Genomic DNA, 19,810 nt, shown 5'->3' with positions numbered 1-19,810 from the left:
TAATCCCTTTTAAATGAAGCTTTGTTAACAAGATTAACCCTAAAACTGGTTCACAAGGAACTTGCTTTTTTAAAAATCCACTTTTAAAATTGAAAAGGATCTGATACCAAATTTGCAGGATAACTTGGATCAAAGTGGAACATCAGAAGGGCATCTAGTCGAACACCCAGCTCCAAAGAATGTGACACAGGCCACGTTACTCTGGGTTTTGTCCAGTCTGATCTTTGAAAACTTAAACTGAGTAGTAAAACTGAGCTCTGCCTTTGCTGCAAGATGCTTTAGTTGATCCTGGATTTGTGTAGCTCCAGGTGAATTAAGCTACTCCTGTGTTTCCAGTCTGATGCTTGGTAGTGTGCTTGGGCTTAGAGCCAGGACATTCCTAATGCCAGGTAGGTGATGGGTCATGTCTCTAAATGCTTCTGTGACAACTCAAGTGGGGGTGTACTTGAGATCTGACACAGGGACTGCCCTCCTGCCTGAATGAAACTTCGTGTATAATGTTGTCAGTAGATTACTGGGGGGTTGACCCCAAATGCTCTGCTTTTAAAACTTTTCAAGTATGTGCTCTGTTTTTCTAATAAAATGCTGCACCTATTCTCAGAACAACTTAAACCCTGAAGTATTTCAGGTAGTGTATCTTCTATTTTGGGTCATGGTTTTTAATTATGAAGAGGTTTGAAAAGCGATGACCAACATGTATAATGTAGAGACATTCTATTAAAAAAAAAAAGAAAGGTAATTTATTCTAGAAATCACAACTCTGTAAAAGCATCTGATCATCTCTGAAATCAGCATGGGGCTTTAATGACTATTGCATATTTGGGTTGGGGAGAAATCATATAAGCTAAGCAAATATGGTACAGAAAGTTTACCTAACTTGAATCTTTGTGATTCAAGTTTCCTTATCTCCCTCCTCTGATCCCTTAATATATCTGGTTGTTGCTCTCCTTAGGGAATCCTAGGAACTGTTGAAGCTGACATGTCATTCTTTGTAATAGAGTGTGAATGCAGTTAGATGAAATTTAAGGGATTTTAAACACCCCTTTCTCAATAACTGAGCTGTGGAGGAAAGAATTAATTGTGTAGTGGGTATTTTTCCAATAACTATCACAGCTTCAGGCTTGGTTTGAATTTTTGCACAAACCCTGACATCTACTGGTGGGAACCATAACTGAACACTTCTCAGTGTGGAAGCATGTGCTCAGGAGCCTGTTTTATTTAACTTCTGCCCCCTTTGGCTTTAGGTGTTGGATTGTGACATGCCCTAGAGTAAACGGCAGTTAAGCATGAATTTGAAAGTCTACAGTTTTGGGGGAAACTAAAATAATATACTTACATACAATGGGTATTAATAAAAGTCAGTGAACTCTTAATTAACTGTGTCTGCTTTGAATGTATGTATAGTGGCTAGATGACAAGGCTTGTAGGCTTACATTTCAGACTGACTTTTGTAATAGAATTAAACACTTCGTATAGTCTTATAATGATTAAAAACATCTAACTTTGTTCTTTTATCTTTAAAGGCTTGCCATGGATGTACATCTTTATCCAAATGTGATTGCAGCGGAGTAAAAGGTGAAAAGGTAAATCTCTCTTATTTTTTTTTTTACTGTTAGATCAATACCCAAACCACTGAGCCATATGCCAGTTTTAGATAACTGAAGCTTGTGGATGATAGCTTTTATTTCTTGCTGGTGTGATCACTGCAAGGAGGAGAGGCTGCCTGAAACACTTCCACTCTTAGTCTTGTAAACAGTTTTCTTGAGATACAGTGAAGTTATCTTGACGATGTGAACTGATAACAAAGAGTTTGATAAGCCTGTCTTATCAAACCACTTACCCTATCTTAACAAATTTCTAAAAGGGCTTCAGTGCTCAAGATTAATTTCTGACACATTTTAAGTGATTTTTGAAATTGCATAAGCAAGTGTGACCTCAAATAAACAGAAGTAATGCAAAATATTCAGTCAATGCATTGGCACTATAATGTGCTGATGCAGAATTTCAGTATTGGCTGAGGTTGAACAAGGCAGATGTCCAAAATTCAGAGTAATTCTTGGTGCCACACCTGCCATCCAGATTGCTCCTGACAGATGAGGTCATTCCTTGGCATTTACTTGCTCTGAGTTAATCAAGTATGTTCCTAATTTATACACCTAGTGAAGAGCAGTATCCCCTTGAGAGCAAGCTTTCTGAGTCAGGTTTGGTTAGCCAAAAAGAACTGGGTTGCCATTGCTACAGGACCTTCAAATGCAGGTGCAACTTAGGAGAACCTTTCTGTAATTCTAAATTGGCTTTTTCTGGACTAGGCACAGCTGTGTTGTGAATTCAGTGAACAAAGGGGTATTGTCTGGCTAGTGTCTATAAGGAAGACCTAGAAGTAAATATTCTGGCTAAGTAAAATCAAGTAATTATTTTCTCATACTGATTCAGCTTTCTCTGGAGCCTTCTTCAAGATCAAACTCTGAAGTGTCATTATGTATTGACGGGTTTGGTTCTGCTCCTCCAGGCTGCCTTAGCTAATTGTTAAGGAGAACTGGCAGGAGAAACTCTTCCATATTTAGTTTCTTACATCTATTGGCCTTTTCTGGAGTGAATTATAGCAGCTCTTGAGCAGAAGAGTGAGAAGCTTGATAAACTTTTGTGTAAAGAAAGTAGGGAAGGTTAAAAAGCCACCAGTAAAAAAAAAAAGCTTAACATCAGACCAAATATTTGTGGGTTTGCATCCTCCTAGAAAATTCTTGGGGACTGCAAATTGATCAGTGTAATCTTTCAATAAAATTTAAAAAATACCCCAAAACTCACAAAGGGAAGCAGAGCTTCACCTATGGTAAAACTGCTTTCTCTGGCTTTTTTTCCTTTTTTTTTTTTTTGTCTCAGTCCTCTTAGTGAAGGGAATGTGTCTGAGACTCTCACTTATTAAACTGATAGACATAAGGCAAGTTTTTTTCCATCTTTAGAATGGAAGATTCACTTTGAAATCTGGGAGCTGTGACTAATTTTCCACCTAGATCAAGGTAAAAAAGCATAATCCTAAGGCACGCTAGAGGGCTTTTTGTAGCTGCTTCTTCTTAAACAGCCCTTCAGAAACTGGCAGACCATCACGTACACTTTATGTAAAGGAACAAAGGAAAGCAAAACCCATATTTCTTAAGTATGATACGTTGCTAGTGGAACTGGTTTGGTCGTACGTGCTCACGCCCCGTTATGTTAGCTGCCCTGTAATTACAAACCCCTCACTATCTGATATGTTGATGGATTCAACAGTTCAGCTCTGGGGAACCACAAGAGTTCTCTGTTGCTGGCATCCATAATGTATTCTCATATAAATTTTTTTGGCTTTTGTTGGCTTTTGTACAGCTATAAACTTTTTCTAGGGTCTCTTACTACTACAGGACATCATAGACTATCTTAAAATTATTAGTTTGATCCATCACAGTTTACTTACTTCTATATTTGATGTAAGTTTTCAAACATGATACTGTCTTCAACCCTTTCTTGCAAGTATTATCTTTATTCCAGTGGAGCATGAACTGCAGCTACAAGTTTCGGGCTTTTTGTTTGTATTTGACGCTTGACATTTGGTGTTTCTGCTTCCTTCTCCAGTGACTTCTGAACCAGGAGTCAAACTCTATAGCTCCTTGCCTAATTGGTCTATGAGGAGCATTAGACAAGGAGCTGTTTAAAGAATCTCCCCTCTTTGATTCTCCCATTGAGAGTGTGACAATTTGCTTGTAGAAGTACTGGAAGTCAGGCATACGGAACCTGGTTCTGTACTGGGAAGACAGGAAAAGCCTTGTCAAATGCACTCAGTTGAGCCCTGTGCTTCTGTTCCACTGTGTTTCGCTTCTGGCCCACAACCAGCTTCTGTCCACTTGCATTAAGTCAACTAAAAAGAGCTGCTTTGTTCAGCCTTGCAGTGCCTAATGCGTTCCTCTTGAGACTCAAAAGTAGCCTTCTTCCTAAGCATCCCAGCATTCCATTCAGGATATCCGAAGTTTAACAGATCAGGTAAAGTAATATAAATTGAACTGTAGCAAATAGGAAAACTATTTTCTTGTCTTGCCTTGAAGAGCTACAGCTCTTATTTAACGCCTTCTTTGCTGCCAGTGACTCTTGTTTAATTCTACCTCTGCCATGTAGCATGTTTCAGCCTGGTCAGTTCCTTCATGCTGATCGAAACATGTGGCTTAAGGTGAGAGGGTTTTTTTACAGCCCTCCTTTCAACTGTGTCTTATGTGACACAGTTCCCCTCCAAATTAATTCCAATACACTGTGCTATTTTTGATGAACAGGGTCAGATTCAAGTTAAGTTAAACTGACTAAGGTGATGTTCTTTAGTTATTACATATTGTCAGTCCATGACCTTTTAAAGGAGAACTTCAGAAGGTGCTGAGTTTACTGGGTCTGCAAATACCTGCCTCTTTATTTTGCTACGGAAACAATCGTGTACTTTTAGGACTGGAAAATGAGATTGGATTTGACCTTAATAATTCCTATTTATGTTTCTCTTTAGTAGCTTCTAGACTGAAAGAGAAAGTATCCAAACTCACTCCGTTCTTTCTGTGCAAGCAAAAATGTCCTAGTGACTGTCAGATTTTGCATCTATTAGAAAATAAACTGTGTGCAAGGGCTTCAGTCTCATCCCCAATTATATAATGTATTTTTTTGGTACTGAGTTTTTTGGGGAAGCTTTTTAAATGTCTTTTCCTCTTCTCCATGTTCTTGCAAGGCAGCAAGCAGTTTTTCCCGGCAAATTTGTAGCATCTATATCTTCACAAAAACAGTATGGTATAGGCAAGGTGTGCAGTAGGAAAATTCTGGAGGCAGAAGCAGTGTCTGAAAACTGTTCTCACTTGTAGAGTCTTTCTATATGCTGTTGCAGTAAAAGACAGTAAAAAAATCCCTACATCATCATCTTATCCCAAAGAGCTGGATCAGCTTGGATTCTCCCCCTACAAAACTTTCCCTTATTTCTTTCTCCAACCATTTTTTAAAAATCAAGAATAATTACTATAATGCAGCTATTAATATTTCCTCTGTGATTACTGTGATAAAGTTCCTTTGGGAAGAGTCTCCTGTGATTCCGTCAGCTTCCCCCAGACGTAGTCCTTCAAGTCATGTATTTACTCTTAGGGGTAATTTGCTGGTAAACTCCACAAGAGTTGCTCTGGCAACGGTTTTCTCATGCGAGGCTGTCATTGTTGCAGCTTACTTTAAAAGTGGGTTTGGAAAATACTCATTTCATAGCTTCAGTAGTGCAGTTTACTGGCGTCATCTGTTGCCTCTTGTATTTCCCCTGCTTAATTGTTTGGCTCCATATGTTTCTCTTTCACTTTGAAGCCCTTGGCTTCCCAGTTCTGTGACTGCTTAGAATGGAGACTTCAGATGACTTGTGTTTTAAAGAACAGTTCTTCAGTTTTAGCTGACACACAGGGCCAACCCTCCACTAAAAGTTTGTTCTAGTAACCATTTGCAGATGTTACTTTCTCTAACAAAAACGTGCAGAAGTGTGACCGAGTTAGTAGGCACTGTGGACCCAGTGTAGCACCTGATGTGGCTCTTGTACGCAGGTGTGATTCCTTAGCATGCAAACACATTTCTTGCCAGAGCCTGCTCCAAATTCTGGCTCTGCCTGATGTTTTCTTTATCAGGCACTCCCAAATTCCTCATTCTCTCTCTGCCAAGGACACGCTAACCCTTTCATATCCTGTCCTGAGAGAGTAACACTCCTCTGGTCTTGCTTTTCAGATGAGGCAGTGTGCCAGCTGAGCAGCTACATGTGAAAGTACAGTCTGGCCTCTGTGTGCAAAAAGACAGTCTGGACCCAGGCTGTCAGACTTAAGCTAGACTCCATTTATGATGCGATTTCAGCATTATAACAGGGGAGAAAAGATGTTTGTCCTGTACAAGAGAGCAATATGTCACCTACAGTAAAAGAGGGGTATGTTTACATTGTAATTAACAGCCAACCAACTTTAGCAGAACAGTAAACGAGCTGCCCATTCCTATTGAAGGGATCCTCCTGACTCTCACTGAATAGGTAGGACCAAGTACAGCTTAGTTGTTTCCACTGTAAGGTTGCAGCTCTTGCTTGCATGCAGCCTTTAATCTCACCCAAAGGGTTATCTGCTTCCATTTCCAAGGAAGCAATACAGCAGGTACTGGGAAAGAAGGCAGGAAGTTACTTCATCTGAGATTCTTTTCTGAAATCTCAGGTCTTGTAAATATTTTGAATGAAACTTCTTAAGTTCCTGCCTCACGCAGTGGAATACAGAGCACCTGTCTAAGTAGTACAGTGCAAAAATTAAGATTTAAGAATGTGACTTAACACTGCTGTCATGCTTGGCATACAGGTGCTTACAGCAGGTAAAGAGGAGATGAGTAAAGCTTTGATATTGCCTTTTGCATGTTTTGCTCAAGGCTGCAGTTAGGTTCTCTGCTGATTTCTTCTTGAAGATGTGAGATTGCTAAGCAGGTGAGATGTTTAATTACAGTGTTAGCTTGCTTGTCCGTATCACGACTTCCTACAGAAAACCAAAAAGATAATATGTTTTCTGAATCTATCATAACCTTTGTCATGTTACACCTCCACCACTGCTTATTCTTTTTGTAGGGTGAAAGGGGATTCCCAGGCTTGGAAGGACAGCCAGGTTTGCCTGGATTCCCAGGACCAGAAGGACCACCTGGTCCAAGAGGCCCAAAGGTAAGTCCCAGTTTTTCTCTGGAATAGCATGAAAATGCTAGGTGTGTTAACTTGCTTGTAGTGCTGATCCTAAATAATTCCAAAATTCTTGATTATCCTCGGTTTAATAGCCAAAATCTTCAAACGCTGGGATGTGACAGAGGATTTTGCTTGGTTTGAATAGTCAGTCATAGGAAAGATTGCTCTAAATTTCCTGTTCTTCACCTACACCTGTGCTTGTGAACACTACATGTGTTCTTGTATTCTTTCGCTTGATACTGCAGATTAAGGTCAAAGAACAGGTTTAGCAAGGTGCTGTAATGTGGTGTTATTAGTCCTTGCAATAGCACACTCCATCACTTAGTTTAGTGATAAGAGTTGTGTTTGGCTGTCAGCTGCCCCGAGGGGTTCCACCACCCAGGCAAAATGTTGTTCACACCTAGTGACATTCCTGGCCTTGTTTGGGGTGGGGCAATGCAAATGAAGTTCTTGGGTTTCAGTTTATTTTTATTTGCCATTGAATTAGATCATTATACTTGGAATGCATTTATATTTAATATATACAAGATTATCCACGACCTGCTTGTTTTAAAATACAGTGTAAAGTAACCAGAAGCACATCAAAAAGAAACAAAGAAGAAAAATAGGTAGGCAGTAAGAAGTAAGTCTACACTAAAAGAAAAGATAATTGGATGTAAGAAGAACGGAACAACAGAGGGGTCCAGGACTAGAAACTGTGATTACATAAATGTCTTTTCTTAAGAATTTGATATGAAGTTCTGCATTATACTAATATAAATAAGGGTAGAGCATCATTCACGTTTTATCTTGTGTGTTTTGCTTTGCCCACAAGAGGTCACTGTAGGATGTTTGACGAAAGCACCTGGCAGGTATCAGCTTACAGTCTTAAACAGCTTTGGGTTTTTTTAAAACACATTTCCTTTAAGTCATAGCTTATCAGCTGTAACAAAGACTTATCAAGTCAAAGTACAGCACCCAAAATAATATACTTTTGAACCGTTTAATTCAGGAAATGACAACGACTATAACTTTCACTCCACTTATTATAAGCACATAGAAGAAACTTTATCATGCTCACAGTTTAATTTGATAGGCAGACTGCAAATTTGAGTGTGGTGGTTTTTTTTGTTTGTTTGTTGTTTTTTTTAGGGTGATGATGGACTTCCAGGACCTATTGGACCCAAAGGAATCAGAGTAAGAAATGTTGCAGTTTTAGGGTTGTTAATATAATATTGGAATTATGAATAAAGACTGCCAGGCATTGAGTATGTTCTCACACAAGTGGTCATTTACGGGGGGGAAATTAACTTAAATCTGAAGAGTAATTTATCTGCCAGCTAGAAGAGATTGCATTACTTTTTTATAAGTAATATAAGATTGCATAAATAATACAATCTTATGTGCTACTTGTATTACTTTCATAAACTCCTTAGGGAGACTAACCCCAATATTATTCGATCCGTTTTGCTATACAGGAACTTAAAATCCTACAGTAACTTTGCTTCGGTTTATAATGAAGTAGATACAGTATATGTAGGATCAATATGAGAGAGGCTGATTTGTCTGGAAATCCTTTAGGGTTTGTGCCTTTGCTTTTTCCTTTTTGTCAGACCTCTTAGCTGGGTGACAGTTGATGCATCTTTGACTTCAGGGCGAGACATCTGTTTTCCACACCTTGAGTTTTCATTTATTTTCTCCCCATATATACATACTATGACTTTAGTTGTTCTGTATTGTCATCTCTATGTTTTTATGTCTATTTCCCTAAAAGAAGAACTTTAACTGTTATCCAGCACAGCATTTTTTTTTTTGACAAATTATTCAGATGTTTCTGTTTTTCTTTACTTACATATGCGTATATAGGTTAGCTTAGTAAAATCTTTGTAAATTCTTTTGCACATCCATTTATACTGTACTGTTTAAAACTTACATGGCTAATTTCATTCTAGGGACCACCAGGGCTTCCAGGATTTCCAGGAACGCCAGGACTTCCTGTGAGTAGGAATGGGTTGTATAGATAGAAATCTGTTCCCTTCTGTCTTTCAGGCTAAGAAGAGCATTCTGTAAGCTAACTCTTCTTTCTTCTTTTCCGCTTTAAAGGGATTACCGGGACAAGATGGGCCACCAGGACCTCAGGGTATCCCAGGATGCAATGGAACAAAGGTGGAATCCCTTTAAAATTCTTAAGAATGCAACAGAATTGGGATAAAGAATTCTTGCTTTCCTGGCTGTAGCCAATAGGTTCAGTTTATTATGCACAGCAGTACTTTTTGTTTGAGTTCTACAGGTAATTCCAGGAACATTCAGGCACACAGCTGAGAGAAGGGGTCATGGTCTCATACTTAAAACACAAGTTTTGCCAGAAATTGCCAGCACCAAGACACAACGTTTGTGCTCTGCAGCCAGTGTAGTCAAATTCTTTGTTCTAATCCTTAACCTTATAGCTAACAACTGAGAGGAGTGTCTGATCATTAGGTCACGTACTACATCTCACCTTGGTAGTAGACTCTTACTACCAAGGAAAACTTATTGACTAACAATAGGACTTTTTTATTAATAATTTTTAATAGATATAAAATGCTAATTCATAATCCTTTTTGGAAGGAATCACTTTCATCCTAACATGCTACTTAGTTTCAGGTTATCATCTTTACATAAGAAGCTGATCTTCTATAGCACTATGTTTTCTGTCTTTGTAGTATAGTACATTGCCTGGTGGTATATGGAGATACCATAGAGTGGAAAGTTCTCTTTCAATCAGTTGTGTCATTTAGCAAACTACTTATCCTATAGCTAGTTGCAGTACAGTTCACTACTCTGGAGTCATAAACAAACTGAAAAATCCTGTTTTGTTGTTAGCTTATTTGTTCTGTTTTGTTTTGGCTTTGGCTAATAGTTTTCTTCATCCCTAAGGGAGAGCGTGGATTCCCAGGCAGTCCAGGTTTTCCTGGTTTACAAGGGCCTCCTGTAAGTAAAAGATTTCCAGATCAGCTACCTATAATCTGTTCAAAAACTTCTGTGTAAATCTGTGAAATACCAGATAAATATCAATCTATTTTTGCAGTTAATCTTTGAATAAATCAGAATATACTTTTCTTTAGGTAGTTAATCAGAATATTTTAGGTATCCAGTGAAAGAGCTTTCCTGCTGTATGCAGTGGTAAAGCTAATATAAAGTCCTTTGGGTTCTCACGTGCTGAGGTGTTTTGCCACCTGCAGAAAAAGACAAATACATTCATATGTGTTGGAGAAGTAAGATCTTGATATTATCATCCAGTACATCTAAATAGTCTTACTGGTGATTAATAGGGCAGAAAAAAAGAGACAGTGTAGGATATTCTCATCATAAAACACAAGGATGTACAGCAAAGTGACTGTCAGAATCAAAGTACAAACAGAAAGCGATGTAGTAGACAGGATAGATAAATAGAAGGCAATAAACCAACAAATTGCTAGGAAGTGTAGTCTCTTTAATGCTCGATAGTCACTGTAAAAGTATTTCTCTCTAGTTTTTGTGTTTGATTCTGAAGATCTTAAAAATTTTATTTTCTCCTGTTTGCCCTCTTTTTTTTTTTTTTTTTTTGATTTTATCTTTAATACTGGCCTCAGAGTGTAAATCTGATTAGTGATTTGCAAATAACATACCAATGATTTATTTCTGTTGAATAAATACTTCTTTTTGGCTTTTTTGTCTTTTAAACAAAGGGACCCCCTGGCCTGCCAGGTATGAAGGTAAGTGTTTTGTACTCTATCATCACAGTGCTAACCAGGCATGGGTATCAAGTGTATCCAGCATAAGTAACCTTGATTTTATGCAAGAGCATGTGCATCCTTTGGAATCTGGAGTGACACTCTGCAGAAAGCTTAGTCTTTCTAGGCCACTCCAGTACAACTAGCCAGAAATTCTGCAGTAGCGTTACTTAATTTGTGTATTTGGGTCAGTAAATCCAGAAGTAACACTGTTTTATGAAGCTGGTTTCCTTGAGAGGGTGAGGGACAGCGTCTGTCTGTGTTGTGAGGCATCGATTTAGAAAAATGCCTGCGAACATTCACTTTTAAAATGAAAATCTTCCCTGAAATAATAAGAAACTGCTTCAAAATAGAAAATTAAGCATGACTGTTATAACAGCATACTCAGCATTAATGTCATGAGGTGGAAAAAGCTGAATGAGCCTTTTTTCCATTGTGTCCTATCCATTGCTTTCACATGGAGCTGGAATGTCTCTTTCTTTTGTGAACCATTTGTATTTCAATCCCCTAATCTTTTGGACTTTAAGTCAATGCTGATATATTTGCACAGACAAAAAAAACTTTGAATAGCTGATAATTTAGCTGTATAAAGAATCCTCCAGATATGCAAGGATCTTTTCTGAAAAGCACTGTTGTTGGAGAATCTAAACTTATATTAAAGAGTATTGCTAGGGTGTAGCATAACTCTGAGTCTCTCAGAATCTTGAGAGCCACTGCATGTTCTTTAGAGTCAGAACAGCCAAAAAAGAATTTTAAAATGAGCTATTAATTGAAGTCAGCACTTTTTCTTCTAGGGTGAACCAGGTGAAATAATTACATCCTTGCTGCCGGGACAGAAGGGCGACCCAGGATTTCCAGGTCTTCCAGGAATACCTGTAAGTTGTGTAAAGTACTATTAGGCTGTGTTCTCTGAGAAGGATAACATGAAAATTATTTGCATTACAGCACAATTGGGACATTTGGTGCTAGGGGATGCGTGTGCTTATGTGCAGAAGCAGGGCTCATATTTACTGTACCTCTAGTTTATGGCTTGAGGAAAAGTGCTTCCATATTGCCCTTAATAGGGCAGAGGTTCTGTGCTCTTAATAACCGCAGAGGCCAGAAAGGTCCCGTGGTTAGGAAAATGATGTCCAGCAGGCAGCAGTGCACAGTAATTGACCTGCTTCTCTGTTTCCCCAGCCTGTTCCCCATTCCTAGACATTCTCTGTATCAGTTCTAGAGTTCCCTTCCCTTCTTCACCCGGTGGTAAAGCAAGTCACATCTGCCTTTCTGGGTGGTAGTCGCTATTTTGGATGGTGGGAAGAGAGGATAATGTCTCAGCTGTTCTCCTCATGTTGCACCTCCTGAACAGTGTTTCTGTTCTCCCAGCAGTTTTCTGTGAAAACAGCTAGTCACCCCAGGCCTTGTGCTTCCCTACTGAGCCATTCTTTGCTTTAGTGGAAGAACAAGGGGAGCAGAAAATGAGTCTATCTGCCTGGGCTGGACAGAATCCAGAGACTCCCATTTCCTGGTACAGAGAGGCAAGCCCCAGGCTATTCTGACCAGACTGAGCCTGTTAGCATTTCTGTTCCTCTGATCTGTGCTTCCCTATTGTCTGTTTCTGGCTGGGAGGAATGACAAATACAAAGTGTTTTGTTGTTCTCTGTCAGTGCATGAAGAGAGAAAAAAGAGCAAAAGTAGTTCAAAACAAGCAAAAAGCTTCCCCTTATTCAAGCCAAAGAGATGTATTGATGTTGAGAGCAGAACACTCCTAACACAATGTACAATCCTTTACGCCTTTCCACTAGGACAGACTGGTAGGTTAGTGGTCAGCTACTTTGATTTGACACGTATGGCGTGCCAGCTGTCTGGGTTTTGTGACCTTGAATGTCTCGCTGTTTTTTTCATCAGGTGCCTCTCACAGCCTCCTTTGCTTTCTCAACAGGGCCCACCCGGCTCCATGGGAGTACCAGGTCCAATTGGCCCTCCAGGGCCCCCAGGTTTGACAGTAAGTTTCTTTAACCTATTACTCCAGAAAGTATTAAATGGGGCAGTTACTTTTTTGTTTAGTGTCCTCAGAGGCAGGTCACTGAAGTGCAGAGAACTTGGTAGTCTAGACTTGATATGACCAAGACCACAGATGCCTTCAATTCACCCTGGAGCTGTCACTGTGCACATTTAAATGTGATAGGTTTGAAACACTTAGCCTGTTCCCACACCTCTTTTTTTCTTTCATAGAATAACCAGGTTGGAAGAGACCCACCAGATCATCGAGTCCAACCATTCCTATCAAACACTAAACCATGCCCCTCAGCACCTCATCCACCTTAAACCCCTCCAGGGAAGGTGACTCAACCACCTCCCTGGGCAGCCTGTTCCAGTGCCCAAGGACCCTTTCTGTGAAAAATATTTTCCTAATGTCCAGCCTAAACCTCCCCTGGTGGAGCTTGAGGCCATTCCCTCTTGTCCTGTCCCCTGTCCCTTGGGAGAAGAGCCCAGCTCCCTCCTCTCCACAACCTCCTTTCAGGTAGTTGTAGAGAGCAATAAGGTCAGGCTGAATCTTTGTGCGGGCTCCTTACTTGTGTGAAACCTGAGGGACAAGATTTAGCTTATTCAAACCACAATGATTCTTCCCTTAATATTTCGTAGTTGACCGTGTAGTTTTATTTGACTCTCCCTTAAAGGAAGAACTAGTTTCTTACAGGTTTGTGAAGTTGAATAGCATGAGGAATAGCTCTCAAGGGAAGGCAGAGTGCATTGTCAACATGGATATAATGCATAGGACTCAAAGTAGCAACACTGTTCTTTTATTTTCCCCACAAGGGGGCATGTCAAGTGCTTGGAAATTAATTTTTTTGCTGTTTCCATTTTTAATAGGGGCCTCCTGGTCCACCAGGGCTGCCAGGACCTAAGGTATTTCCTTTCCCTTATTGGAGTGGTCTGTTTTGTTTTTCTTTCTGTTCTTTTGTGACTTCTAATGTCTGATGAGTTATACCTTTTGCAGGGTAATATGGGTTTGAATTTCCAAGGACCCAAAGGTGAAAAAGTGAGTAGGATGATCATGATGACATTTTTGCATGTTACTTTCAAAATACTTACACATGCCATTGTGGCTCATACTACCTCTAACAAACTGCCATGTTCTTGCACATTAGGGTGAACAAGGTCTTCAGGGACCTCCAGGGCCACCAGGACAAATTGGAGAACAGAAAAGACCAAATGACATTGAGTTTCAGAAAGGAGATCAGGTGAGTGGGAAAACATGTCCATCTACAATGAGCATGTGATCAAGCTGCAGACCTCATTGGTTTTGCTCATACATACTCACATCCTGCTTACTTCAGACATTCTAATTATTTTTCCTCAAAATACTGAATATTTAAGTCCTAAGTACTTTTCCTTTAACACAAGGCATGCCAGAAGCATTAGCTCAGTTACTTCCCTTAGTAAATTAACTATTCTTAAGAAACTCTCTTAAAGGAAGTTTTATAGTAACAGTAAAAGCAGCTGAAATATTCTTCTTTCTTGGAACACCCAGACTGGGATTTTCAAAGCTGTCTGGGCATTCAAATTCCCATTAATTAACCAGCTGTCATGCATTGTGAAGAAGTCTTTAAAAAGATTTTTACTCAATTTATTTTTTTTTTCTTTTTGTTTCTTCCCCCTCCTTTTTTTTAGTCATTAGTGATGCCCAAAGATCTTGCTTTCCTTGTGGTCTGAATAAATTGTTTTCCCGTTTCTGGCCTCTCTGAAGTAAATTTCTAGCCATATTATAACAGCAAGCTCAAACTGTTGGTTTCATTTGTATGGGTCCTTCCCCACCCACAAATACCAAGACAAAGACAAAACCAGAAATAAAATCTTTCTAAGATGACTACGCATTGCAAATGTATGTCAGTGGATAGCTTTAGGGAATGCCTTAGTGGTGCTTAATGTTCTTCTGAAAGGAAAAGTAACAAATGGTTTTTATCAAGATGAAGGGCAGAATTGTCTTACACTTTGCCAAAATAAAATACTGCTGCATACCAAAGCAATAGGACAGAAGGTAAAGAGCCACATTGTGTGTCTTTATAGTTCAAAGAAAACACAAGGTGATATTTTGACTGCACTGTAGCTGAAGCAAACATTCATCTGACTTTATTAGGGTCAGAGTAATTAGCCTCTGTCATCAGGGATCTCTGCAAGACTAATTACATTGGCATTAAGTTACATAAACATACAAAATAAAAGTATTCTAACTACTTTCCTTTTAAAGCACTAAGACTTCCAAACAGTCTCAGTGTGTTGCCTTTGACCAAAATTAGCAATGATTTCAAAGTTTAAAATTTTGCTTTTATTTCAACTGAAGTTATACTTGATAGTACACACTTAGTAACAAAATTCAACTTTACGCTTCTTATTTGGGAAGTAGACACAAAGTTCTGGCATGTGCCCCTACCTGTGTTCTCCTTCTGAAAAATTAAATGTATAGATGCGCTTGTGCAAGTCTAGGAGGCCTTTAAGAAAATAACAGAAACTTCACACAGACCTTTTGTGAGTTCAATACCCCGTATAAGTTTTCTTTAGGTTAATGGTGAAGAATTTAAGAACTTGTACAGAGGTGTAGCAAGACAAAATAGAAGCCCTAACATTTTAATACAGTGATCCTGTAACACTGTTCTGACAAACATGCTGTTGGTCCTGATGGCCTCACAACTTCAACAATTGCTAGTAATATAATGACTGTTGCTCCATTAATTCCAGCAGGATCTGGTATTTGCTCTTTCTTTCTTTCCTTTTTTTCCTTCCTTCTTTTTGTTATTGTATAACAGCTGCAGGCCACCAGACCAGCTGCTGCAGTGCACACAGGAGGTAGCTGTGTCTTAGTGGAGTGAATCATCTAAATAAACAGGATGAACAGCTAATAAAATTTATAGATGCACTTGAAGTTCCACACAAAGAAAGAATAAATATTATCTTTTACTGTTCATAGTACTTGGAAATCTAAATGATGGCAATAAAAAAGAATCTATTTTTTTTAAAATCAACTGAGCTACTAAGGAGTTGATGGAGGCTTCAATCTTCTTATTTTTGCCCATGCTTGACAGGGTATTCCAGGTGATCCAGGCCCACCAGGACTTCCTGGACCACAAGGCCCTCCTGTGAGTAGTCCTCTTTTAGTTCTTTTTTGTTACATCTGTTTCAGAACTGTAAATTCATTCTACTCTGACTTGTGGGCTCAGTTTAAGATGACGTTTGTGTGTCCAGGGTCTTCCCGGTGGCGTAAAAGGTGAAAAAGGTGAGCAAGGAGAACCAGGCAAAAGAGTAAGTAGTCTGTTTAACCAAACATTTATCTTTCCAATCAGTGTTAGCTTTGAGAATTAAGCAAATGTTGAAGTCAGGTGGGGCCACAGCCTCTGGGTAAGAGACTTCTTTTTGTTTTCCGTAACCTGGCAAACTAGTAGATGACGGCATCTGGTTCATGAAAATGCTTCTAGCTATGAATCTTTCAGAGCTTTCTGATAGAATTGTCTGCATACAGATCTTGGATTTGGGGGCAGGAGAAACTAATTTGAATTACGCGATTTAGTTACACATGGCAACCTTCTTCAAAGTTGTTGAACTGTTTGACTGAAGCAGCAGTTCTGTTTCCTCCTAGAGAGGGTCTTCATTCACTTTGCTTGGCACTGGGTTGGCCAGCAGCGCGAGATTGATACATATTTAAGCTGGTCTATGTAAACGCATTCTCAGTGGGATTACTTCTGAGGTCAGTCACAAAACCAAGTCTCTGAACACTGCATTAAGACCAAAAGTCCATTTGTCGCTTCACAAGAGGCTACTTTAGTTTATGTGCTATCTAGGGACAAGTCAGGATGGCTGCGTCTGAGGATAATGTGAGTCACTTTGTTCCTGTCTCAACTCAAATTCATCCTGAATATCACAGCTCAGAAAAGCTGAGGAAGATCGTAGAAGTGCTAAGAAATAGGATGTAAATAACATGGGCTGGACCAGCAAAGTAAAAATAAGCTGCTACCAGCTCAAAGCATTTGGTATTTTCACTTTCACAGCTACCGAACCCATAATTGCATCAACATAATGTGCCTTTTTGAAAACCAAGACACAAGGCTTGCTCAGGTTGATTGGACAATATAGAAACACTATTTAGAAACATGTTAATAGGTTTTCAAATTTCGATAAGAAATAAATACAATGGAAACAAATGTTTGGTATTCTAGATAAAACCCTTCTAAGATGCTGAGATATACGAGGGCTTTGATTTGTCTTCTTTAAAGAACCTAAGAAATGAGGCAGCTTTATAAAGCCAAAATTCTCATTATATTTTGAGTGGTTTTTGAATTGTATTTTCCAAGATGCTTCTCTCTGCAAAAGTAAATGGGAAGCACATAAATTTGCAAAGATCTGAAGGGATAACAATCCTGGGGGGATACAGCAGATGCCTTTTGACAAAAGCTTGGTTAGCAACATTTTTGTTCTCTTTTATTACTCTGAACTTGGGCATACTGCATACTTTAAAGGACAATTTTGCTATTAAGTTACTCTAAGAATGCCTTTTAGGGCTCTCTGTGATTCTGAGGGCCTCAAACCCAATTCAGATATACTCATAAAAATGTCACTGGTAATCAAACATGTAGTTCTACAAATTCATAGGAAATCTTAAAACCTCATTTTTGAGAGTCAGAACTTGTCACTAATAATAAAGAATTCACAAATCGCACTATAATCTAATACACTGTATATGTCAGGTCTTATTATCAGTTTCTCAGGGACTGAGAGTTGATCTTGATGCTGTGGTCAGACATAATTGCCTATTCTAATTATGTTCCAGCAGGTGTTCCCCCATACATACTGCTTCTGTAATGCTAACAATAAAGTTGTATTTGTCTTGCCCAGTGAATACTCTGGAACGAAGTGAAGCTTGCACTACTGTTGTTGCAACAATGGCAGATCTGTTCAGCAAGAATATATGGGTTTTAGAAGTCTCTTCTTTGAGCAGAATTGTAGTATTTTTGTTGATACTATTCTTCAGAAAATTGCATTTATTTAAAGGAGAGAGAAGTTCAAACACAAAAATATTTTTATTTAGTTTCACCAGTCGTTTTATACTAATTTTCTAATGAAGTATTAGAGAGTTAGGATCTGTTTTCCAAATAAAGTATTTACCTGATGTTAAAATAAAGGTTGCTTTGGTTTTCAAAATCAAAACCCCAGTTTAGATAACTCCATTGATTATACTCGCTTGATGTCTCTGACCTGTTTGTCACAGGGACTGTATTCTAGAGAAAGTTTGGTTTACTGGAAAAAGGGAAATAAGTAACACTATTTCCATAAGAGTTCTTCACTTCTGAAGCATTTTATCTCAATGCTTGTTATGTCTTTGAAGGGAAAGCCTGGCAAAGATGGAGAACCTGGTCAGCCTGGTAGGGATGTGAGTAACTCATACATTTCTAATCTAAGCAGATTCCTTATAAGCTTTTCTTCTGATATGGGGAAAATCTGAGTGTGATTATATTTCTCTTTTCTTGAAGGGTTTACCTGGTGGGCCTGGAATAAATGGTGCTCCAGGAAGAGATGGTGAAAAGGTATGTCAGGTGTTTTTTCTCATTATTGCTATAATAGCAATTGAGAATCTGCCATCACTGAGTTCAGTGCTGGCTGAGCAGTAATTGCGTTGTCCGTGCTGTTACAGTGTTGAGGACTATTTGCAATAACTTTATTATGTACTAATGCACAGTGTAAAGAATGCTTTTAATTTCATTGGTAGGGTGAAAAAGGTGACATTGGTCCCCCTGGTCCTCCTGGAATTGTAAGTTGCTGATCTTTTCTTTTCTTTCTGCATTTGGTTGACAGTGTTGTCTCATAGTTCTTGGGTAACTGAGTCCCATCGCTGGGTATAACAATGACAGAATCAGTGAAGATTTCATATATTTGCTAACAGAAACAATTGTTTCCTTCTTTCGAGCTAGATTCTGTGCTCTAGGATTTGCTAGGTTACAAACAGAAGGCTAGACTATAACCTCAGATGAGCAGAAGCAGTCAGCTTCACTGAAGCCTGTTGTAACCATGTTGGTTTGGCAGGAAAAGTGCTTCCTATGGGAGGTGCTCTTTACTGGAATTTTACCTGGTAATTCAGTGTAGCAGGAAAGCATCATTCATTCAAGGTTCAAAATATGTCAAACCTTTCCTCCCACCAATCTCTTTACCATTCCACTCTTTTCTTAGCAAGTTGTTTCACTTGAACATGAAATATTTACAGGTCATTTCAAGACCAGGCATTGATGCAGCAGTGGGACCAAAAGGTAGCAAAGGATTGCCGGGACTTCCAGGAGCCAAAGGAGAGCGTGGATTCTCTGGCAGGCCGGGCCCCCCTGGCTTGCCAGGTTCTCCAGGTAGGAGAACAAGCATTAGAAGAAGCTCCGTGCTCAAATGTATGAATGTTTATTTAGCTTCGCAGTCTTTCAACACTCCTTTTGAGAGCTGGACTAAGCAGAAAGTGAAGGCAGAACTATTTAGAGCCACCTTTGAGCTTTGGGGGTGACACTTAGCTTATGGGGATAATGTGAGAAATTCTGAACATTCATTGCCCCTGCTGTGGTGAACAGAGGATGCTAATCATCAAGGCTGTCAAACAGATACTACCTTCATGGTCTTTATCTCTATGCTGTCCGTTCTATTCCACAGAGAAAGTATTATGTACCAGAAATCTGGTACCTGGTCACCAAACCTAGTCTCTTCTGTACATTGGCTGATACTGGAGGAAGAGATGAGCTGTGTTTACAGTGACAGTGAGCAGTGAAACTTCTATTTGCCTTGTGCATGCACAAAGAACAACATTATTATTCTAATGTTGCCGGTTGTAAAAGTTATTTTTCCATCCATACTTCCTTTCATTTACTACTGTTTTGGTTTTGTTTTTTTTTTCCTTCATAAATTTACTGCTTGAGTTTCAGGTCATTTTTTCAAGCAGAAATACCTGAAAATGTCAAATGTTGCATATGTCAAACACTGCGCATCAACATGTAGTTTGATTATGTTAGAGAAATATTATCGATTACTTTCATGGAAAGTCTTATCTATAGCATGTATTCATTGTATATCATTGTCATTCATGCAAAAAGGTGATTTAAATCTCTGAGCACTCAAGTAAGTTCTTCCTATCTTAGGGATCACTACTGTTGGACCTCCTGGCCCACCTGGCTTACCTGGTGAGAGAGGACAGAAGGGAGATCCGGGTTTACCTGGTGTTTCTATTCCTGGGCAACCAGGACCTGATGGACCACGAGGACCTCCAGGGCCACCAGGTCCCCCAGGGCCACCTGCACCATCTGTTCCTGCTGGTAAGCGATGACCACAGAGACATAGCAGGTAGAAGAGTCTG

The 19,810-nt window shown here is 39.2% G+C and overlaps 1 protein-coding gene across 3 annotated transcripts in view; it reads left to right on the top strand.

Moving 5' to 3' along the window:
- The window catches only part of COL4A5 (collagen type IV alpha 5 chain), a 77,726-nt gene that overhangs the window by 23,611 nt on the left and 34,305 nt on the right, over window positions 1–19,810 (top strand). For all 3 annotated transcript variants that reach the window (XM_069867682.1, XM_069867684.1, XM_069867683.1), the window contains exons 2-20: window positions 1,524–1,583; window positions 6,617–6,706; window positions 7,856–7,900; window positions 8,656–8,700; window positions 8,807–8,869; window positions 9,620–9,673; window positions 10,411–10,437; window positions 11,250–11,330; window positions 12,380–12,442; window positions 13,312–13,347; window positions 13,439–13,480; window positions 13,590–13,682; window positions 15,522–15,575; window positions 15,682–15,738; window positions 17,816–17,860; window positions 17,961–18,014; window positions 18,197–18,238; window positions 18,689–18,821; window positions 19,596–19,769. In XM_069867682.1, coding sequence (XP_069723783.1) covers window positions 1,524–1,583; window positions 6,617–6,706; window positions 7,856–7,900; window positions 8,656–8,700; window positions 8,807–8,869; window positions 9,620–9,673; window positions 10,411–10,437; window positions 11,250–11,330; window positions 12,380–12,442; window positions 13,312–13,347; window positions 13,439–13,480; window positions 13,590–13,682; window positions 15,522–15,575; window positions 15,682–15,738; window positions 17,816–17,860; window positions 17,961–18,014; window positions 18,197–18,238; window positions 18,689–18,821; window positions 19,596–19,769 — 1,258 coding nt within the window. The remainder of the gene's footprint in view (window positions 1–1,523; window positions 1,584–6,616; window positions 6,707–7,855; window positions 7,901–8,655; window positions 8,701–8,806; window positions 8,870–9,619; window positions 9,674–10,410; window positions 10,438–11,249; window positions 11,331–12,379; window positions 12,443–13,311; window positions 13,348–13,438; window positions 13,481–13,589; window positions 13,683–15,521; window positions 15,576–15,681; window positions 15,739–17,815; window positions 17,861–17,960; window positions 18,015–18,196; window positions 18,239–18,688; window positions 18,822–19,595; window positions 19,770–19,810) is intronic.

Source organism: Phaenicophaeus curvirostris, chromosome 13 (assembly GCF_032191515.1).
Source record: "Phaenicophaeus curvirostris isolate KB17595 chromosome 13, BPBGC_Pcur_1.0, whole genome shotgun sequence".
Classification (NCBI taxonomy): domain Eukaryota; kingdom Metazoa; phylum Chordata; class Aves; order Cuculiformes; family Cuculidae; genus Phaenicophaeus; species Phaenicophaeus curvirostris.
The sequence above is the reverse complement of the archived record's forward strand: the minus strand, read 5'-3'. Positions and strand labels throughout refer to the sequence as shown.